The following is a 7,417-nucleotide window of genomic DNA, read 5'->3' as shown; positions in this document are numbered from 1 at the left end:
GAGATGGTCCAAGTAATACAGGAAACGTACACTGGTACCAGAGCATATAAATCACCGTGATTATATGCTCTGCGGCTGGTACTATCTAATATGCCGACCCGTACCTCGCCTACTCGCCTAACAGAGAGTTTAGGAGTTGCCGTACGCCTATCCCTAACACTAACCCTTAACGGACTAACCATAGTCAGATATTACCAAGGGTACCCAGGGTACGTTCGCGGCAGTAACCCTGTGGGACAGCAGACCGCTCTGCGTAAGAGTGAAGATTTTACTAAGGCTCAAGGGGCTCGTTGTCGTAACAGGTAACTACAGATATGTACCGAGGTACATATATGTATACACAAAGTGTACCAGACTTGTAGCTACATGAAGTGTAACCCCTAACCCTAACACTAAACCTAATCCTAACCCTAAACCATAACCCTAACTCTAAACCTAACGCCGCTACCGCTAAACATACCTCATATAAAAATATAAACATAATACTGAAAGCAACTAAAACTACCTCGGGTACATATCTGTAGTATCGCTGTTACGACAACGACGCAGCCTTCGTGCTTTACTAAGAAGTAAGATGGAGTGGTCCATAGTCAACTCGCCTCGGCGGCAAACTGAAACTCGACCCGTGTGGCTCCTGGGTTGAGATGACTGTCCTAAGATGGGGCAGCTCGACTCACCGGCTATATATCGGGCAAACTCATGTGAGATTGAAAATTAAGATGGATTATGTGTAACAAAATTATACGAAGTGGCTGGAGGTACGGCCAACCGGTCGGTTTCGTTGAACCGGCCTTTTTTGGTGTTTTTTGTTTGAGGGCAGAGGCAAATTATTTGCGATCTTCTTGATGTAGAATGTTAAACAATCAATGTTCCTTTTAGGCTCATCTGACTAGTTCAGACTGCAGCTTGTAGACATCGCATGATCGTCCGTGACGCTCCTCCGTTTCCGCCGTTACCGTCAACAGTTGGGCACAAAATCCTTAACCGCTCGAACGTAGCGGTCACGATTATTCGGGACGTGGGGGGTAATCCGAAACGAGTTGGGATGTCGAAGCTGGCGGGTCAAAGGTCAAAAGGTGCAAGAGGTGTAAAAAGAGGGGAACCATTCACCTCGTTAATTAAAGGTATAGGGAGGAAATGCAGAATTGGCGGCACAATCTAAACGGCTCGACCTAGGCTTGTGATAGTCGCTGTAATAGCCATCATGTAGGAAAAAAGCCATCACTGTGCCGAAATTGGAGGTCACAGGTCAGATAGGCATGGGCACAGGCGAATTTTAGAACCATTTTCTTGAAGGACATGACGTCTGACGGAGCGGATTGAAAACTTTTTTGTTTGCAGCGGTGACCTAGCTTTTATGGCTTTATTGAAAGGACCATGAAATATGCTTTTCCACTGACATGGCCGAGAGTAAAGGTGTCGGATAAACCTTTTGACGGCCTCAGAGAGGGTTAAATCATTGATGTTGTTGATCGTTTACAAAGGACTGAACTGGCTTTTGCTATTATTCAGAGCCCATTACCATGTGTCAAATGTGAGGCTACAGTTGAACCAGTTTAATTGCAAAGGCAAATGTTGTTGAAGCAAGGTTTTACGCTCGGCTGTAAATCAACTATCATTTTCTAAAGCAGTGCTGTCCTATAGCACCCTGGGCCCTGCGGGCCTGAAGGCTGAATGATGAAATCAGTGAATGCTGGCATGAGGCAAAAACAGCGGGCACGCTTCTATCATAATTGTTGCCTCGCAACGCTGCAATGCACGTGTTACCTGCACAGGCTGATTAACTCACAGCACACTCAATATTAGTCACCTGCCTGAATATACTTACTTGGATTTAGCCTGTACCTACTGTTAAGATTTTCAGGAATGAGGGCAGATGCCTATCTTTGATTATTGATTACCTTGCACGCGGCCATCTCGGCGGGCAACTATAGGCTAGTTTAAAATCTTAGATTTTAATCTCATGTAACTTTGTTAAAAACGAATAGATAATAACTAAGTACGCATATAATCATATAATATTTACTTTTCAATCTTGAATCTTAAATCATATATCATTAAGGCTATGGCCGTAGCGTATCCCATTTACGGCAGTTATGGGGGCGAACATAAGCTGTTACGCATAGAAATATTAGGGTGGCGGGCAGGGGCGGGGGCGGGGGCCGGAATGAGGGGCAGTAAAAGGCATCATCGCTGGGGTTAAATTTTTTATTCATAATTAAGAAGAGTAGAGAAAGAAAGTCCTAAGATAAAGAGAGAGGAGAGAGTAGTAAATTTGAAGACGGGGACAGGAGAAACGGTGATACGTGATGTAATGCGAGCGGAAATGGGGTACAATTAGGTCGTGCGAGATGGTGTGGGGCAAGGGGAAATGGGAGGTGGCGAGGCCAGGGGAAGGATGGTCGAAGGCAAGGGGAGGGAGATGGGAGGTAAGGGGTGGAAGGTGAGAGCAAGGGGAGTGAAGTGGGAGGGCAGGGGGAGGAGGAGGGAGGGAGGTGGGACGCAGTGGGGAGGGAGCGTGGGGAGAAGGACTCGCCGCCCCGTCTAATTATACTTGGAGATCCATGCTCATATGTTGATCTTTTATAGATAGATACAAAATAGATAGCTGTGAATCATTGACACAAAATTCGAGTGAAAGGGCAAGCATCATTTAATAAAATAAAACCAAAAATCGCATGGGGGAGATCAGTGAGCGTGTCCTAACAATGATGTGTACGCAACTGCGTATCTGCATATCTGCGCCTAACAAATGTGTCACTACGCACGACTGAAATTGTACGTTCATAACCGTAGCAACAGACCCCAGATGAGCCCAGATGCTCTGCGGCTCTTGTCATACCTAATCCCAGTGTTTTCTAGCTCAGCAAAACTCAAATCGTGAATTTATTTCCCAAGGCATTATTTCGAAATCTGCCGCCATCTGCCGCCATCTTTGTCTCGTTTGTATGAAAGCGAATGGACTGCCGTACCTCCAGCCTCGTAAATTGGAGATACGGCTGCCGTACCTCCAGCCACTGCCAAAATTATACTCTACGCATAATAAAAGGTTATTCCCACACACCTTTTGACGTCGGAATGTGTAAAACATCTTAAATTAGTTAGACAGTGAGTCGAGCTGCCCGATCTCCAGTCAGATCATCTCGACCCACGAGCCGAGTGGACCGACCTCCAGGTGGGTAAACTCGCCACAATGCGAGTCGAGTTGGCGGGTGGGTCGAGTTGACCAGTGCTCAAGTAAGATGACTGTTAGTGTTAGTGTCAGAGTGTCACAGTGTACTCTAAAAAGCGTAGTGTGTATAGAAATTTTAGAATCATATTTTTATGAATTACGCGTGTATTATCCTTAGGACTACTGTACATAAATCACCACTATACTCTTACTATACTGCTATCTAGTACACCCCCACACCGTTATTTTTTATAAAAATATACAATGAATGAAATCTTTTTTGTTTACAATTACATTGTCATTGTGTTAACGCAGTTACTTGATGATGCCATTTGTTTCTCACGAGACCCTTTTCTTGTATTTTGACGTGGTAATTTGTATTTAGCAGTAGAGATGTTGTACCAGTCTAGAACCAATACGTCACTCAATGAGATACAATTTTGTTTGGTGGTGGCTGATTGCAAACGAATTGTCACTATACGAAAGAATGTGGATTCATTATTTGCTATTTTATATACCATAACAACATAAACTCATGGTATTTTTACACTGAAGTAAACAGTGTACATTAACGTGTTTGCTATTTGGTGAGACTACATTTCACTTTATTTTTCTAGATGCAGTTATTTATGAAATAATTTCTTTAAATGTAGTTTTGCCAAACAATAAGTCATCATATTTACTTTATTTCTAGGTCTAACATGGCTGCTGGTATACAGGACAGAAAAATATCAGAAATTAAAGCTAGAAGTAGAGAGGCAAAGCAAGAAATGTAATAGTAGAATATTATTTAAGTTTTCGATAAGAAAATAGGGTAAATTTAAAGATGAAAAGTAATTCAATAGTATTAATATTTCTGACGAAAGTATAATAGTTCTCCTGTATTCTACCTACAACACTAGCTTTTGGTTGTTCTGAAATTCTCACATAGTGAAAAGAAATGTGTTTATGTACTGCCATACACCATGCCTTTGTGTTGCTCATTTTGTCATAATTCTAACCTTCGAATTTTTCCAGTGGAAAAGAAAAAGGATGCATTTGGAGATGGTGGTGGTGACCGCTCACAAAGGAAAAAGATTGGTGTGTGAGATTCGTGGATAGTTGTGCCATTTGCACTGATTTCTCATTGCTGCACACAGTGTGAAATATATGTCTAGTATACTAGATATTGTTATCAGCTATTAATAGCATAAGACACAGTTCACAGTAACTGCTATGGTTTGTTGAATTGCAAAATATTTAGTGGAATAGTTAATTAAATTAAGTTTATATTAATATTTGTTATGATCTCGTGTTATTATCTTTGGTGTGAATCGTAATTCTGTCAAACAAGTTGTTTATTTTTTAGAACGGCAGGAGGAAAAATTGAAAAATAATAGCAGGGATTTATCATTGGTAAGTGAATTCATACGAAAAAAAATTAGAATCTGTTTGCCTGTTGTGTCATTTTATTAATAAACAGGTTGTTGGCAGTGCCGTGTAGATATTTATTGAGCTAAAGTATAAGTGAACTGACCTTGAACCAGTATTGTTATGCATCTATTTTAGGTAAAGATGAAGTCCATGTTTGCTATTGGTTTTAGCTTCACAGCACTGATGAGTATGTTTAACAGCATGTGAGTACAACTTTGTTTTACACATCATATAGTATATATTTATCACATCATATCAGTAGAGTTTCCTTTTAGAAATATTTCTGTCTGTACTTAGCTGTCATTATGGTAAATTTCTAGTGATATGACGATGTTGCACTTTAGACAAAATGCCCAATATATTGGTGCATTGTGTTTTCCATGCTAAACTTGCATTACTTGAAATTTTTTTGATATTAAATAGGGACCACACTTTGCAAAACAGTGAATGAATAACAGCAAAATGTTGTTGAAGTGGTATTATCTTTAAGTAGCCGATATGCGTCATGTTTGTTATCTGGGTAGAGTGGTATAACTGGCCCTTGATGTGGGTGAAAACAAAATAACCTTTGACCAGTTCAGCTGGACAGAAATCTTTCTCTCTGTGGGTGTACCGTTCGTAAGCCAGGTCACTGAGTAAACAGTTGCCTGTTTTTACAAATGAGGTGGTCACCTGAATGATGCCTAAAATAGATTGCAAATTTGTGGACAGATGACAGTGACTAACGATTGATTGCCCAACAACTTGCCCAACCACTTGTATCTATGGTGCCACCATCTAGCGCTGTTGCTACATTAGAAGGACTGTACATATTGAAATATGGTTTCGAGTGTCAGGAACCGTAATTGCGTTCTATGTTATCATGTTGCAGTTTCGACGGCAGAGTCGTGGCGAAGCTTCCGTTTGTGCCCATAACATGGCTTCAGGGTCTGTCACATAGAAACCTTCTCGGGGATGACTACTCAGATTGTTCCTTCATATTTCTCTACATTCTGTGTACAATGTCTATTCGACAGGTAAAGCAAGCAGCATCTTTGCTCAGAATGTGTTAGCATACTCATATTGAAAAGGCTTGAATTACTATATATCTGCAGCTGAAGCTCTTGAATGGCAGGCATCTAGCTTGATTTCTTTGTTAATACATCCATGTGCAGCTATGTTAGGCCAAAACAAAATATAGGTGTGGTTACCGTTTCATGCCGGAAAAAAATAGGGTAGGTAGGTAGGGAAAACATTTTATTGTATTGAAACATTTTATTTACGGACCATGTCCGAAGGATGTGCGTTGTGCCTTTTGAAGCAGGAACTGTCCAATTCATATTTTTTATATTTTTTTTTTTACTTTAAAGAAAATTGACAATAAAATGTTTAGGGTCGCTGGGAATAAATAGGGTCGGTTTTGCTTTGGCCTTAATTGTGATGTAGAATAGCAAGTTTGAGTTAGCATCCGATGCTGCATGCACAATGTGTTTCGCTTCTGATAAGATCTGTTTGTTTTCTCACAGAACATACAAAAGCTGCTTGGGTTTGCTCCGTCACGAGCAGCCAATCAGCAAGGAGGTGGCCTTTTTTCTCCACCTCCTGTCAAGTAGGTTTCCTTCCTTTCCTCCCGGGAGTCTACATGCAGTGTAGGTAGGCTGACCTATGTGCTGTTGTGTGCGTACGATGGTGCTCGCGGAACAAAGCGATCCATCCCAAGATGCAACACTGCCGCCGAATTCTGAATGTCAGATTGAACTTGCAGCGTTTCACATCTTGAGGGTGTGATGTAAATTGAGACATCGACAAGTGGAAGTGTGTTGCTTGGCAACATGTTGTGATGCTGCATCAGTTTCATTGATTATTTTGTGTTAAAACAATGGGATGCGGGGTTACATCTAAATTGCTGATTCTGTCTGTAATTGTCGAAGAGTAAATTGATTTCCAGTTTCCAAGTTATTCTTGGTGAAGCAGTTGAATTCTGTGTGATTACTGAAGCTGTTATGATGCATACATCCTTCCGTCTATAGTCATTATTCAATGAAAGTAATGTACTGCAGTTACATCATACCATTATTTGTGTATTTTAGCAATTTATTGATGTGATATTTCTTATAACAAGCCCATGTCTCCTCTGTAAGTTTTACAAGTGGTGTTAGGGTTTGTGTACTGCAGATGTCATTTTGTAATAACAAATAATGCATTACTAACAGTAATATCGCATTAGAAATATAACGTTATGTGCTAGCAACCATGGATTTCGAAAAAGAGAAACAATTTGTTATACGTACTCCATCTTTGCACCTTTATTGTGTTTTGTTAAGGTCCTTATACGAGTACGCCAGTATTTATATCATCAATATTTTCATGTTATAGTCGTAAGCACATCACTATAGTGGGAACGTCACTATCGTGAGTCCGCTGGCATGGTGGGCTTCACACATTACTGGTTATTAATGACAAGGACTGGACGCAGGTTGTCTAGCCAAGGCCCGTGTTCGGTTGCACTGTGAACCCAAATAATCATGTCGCATGTTCTGTCTCTCGCTCTCTCTACGTTCGCTCTGCAAACCTTATAACATCAGCGTTGATAGAGGGCGCTGCAGTGTTAGTACACTGTTCGCGGAGCCGGTGATGTCAGCGTTGGTAGATGGCGCTGTAGGATTAGTACACTGTGCTCACGGAGCCGGTGATGTCAGCGTTGATAGAGGGCGCTGCAGTGTTAGTACACTGTTCACAGCGCCGGTGATGTCAGCGTTGATAGAGGGAGCTGCAGTGTTAGTACACTGTGCTCACGGAGCCGGTGATGTCAGCGTTGATAGAGGGAGCTGCAGGGTTAGTACACTGTGCTCA

At 41.4% G+C, this 7,417-nt stretch overlaps 1 protein-coding gene across 1 annotated transcript; it reads left to right on the top strand.

Moving 5' to 3' along the window:
* The first annotated feature begins 2,371 nt into the window (after nt 1-2,371).
* LOC106820823 (transmembrane and coiled-coil domain-containing protein 1-like) lies at nt 2,372-6,859 on the top strand. The gene is made up of 7 exons (XM_014825394.1): nt 2,372-2,429; nt 3,843-3,944; nt 4,190-4,252; nt 4,521-4,567; nt 4,721-4,788; nt 5,457-5,601; nt 6,091-6,859. Exons 1-7 carry the CDS (start codon nt 2,372-2,374, stop codon nt 6,175-6,177), a joined length of 570 nt encoding a protein of 189 aa, XP_014680880.1. The 3' UTR covers nt 6,178-6,859.
* Nucleotides 6,860-7,417: the final 558 nt, after the last annotated feature.

This window comes from Priapulus caudatus, unplaced genomic scaffold (assembly GCF_000485595.1).
Source record: "Priapulus caudatus unplaced genomic scaffold, Priapulus_caudatus-5.0.1 Scaffold49, whole genome shotgun sequence".
NCBI lineage: Eukaryota > Metazoa > Priapulida > Priapulimorpha > Priapulimorphida > Priapulidae > Priapulus > Priapulus caudatus.
The sequence above is the reverse complement of the archived record's forward strand: the minus strand, read 5'-3'. Positions and strand labels throughout refer to the sequence as shown.

What these genes read in the sequence shown, in the direction of transcription:
- LOC106820823 (XM_014825394.1), top strand. Translation starts at nt 2,372, where the DNA reads ATGGGAGGTGGCGAGGCCAGGGGAAGGATGGTCGAAGGCAAGGGGAGG. An exon ending in ATAGCAGGGATTTATCATTG is followed by an intron (nt 4,568 to 4,720) that starts GTAAGTGAATTC and finishes CATCTATTTTAG; the next exon opens with GTAAAGATGAAGTCCATGTT. An exon ending in ATGAGTATGTTTAACAGCAT is followed by an intron (nt 4,789 to 5,456) that starts GTGAGTACAACT and finishes ATCATGTTGCAG; the next exon opens with TTTCGACGGCAGAGTCGTGG.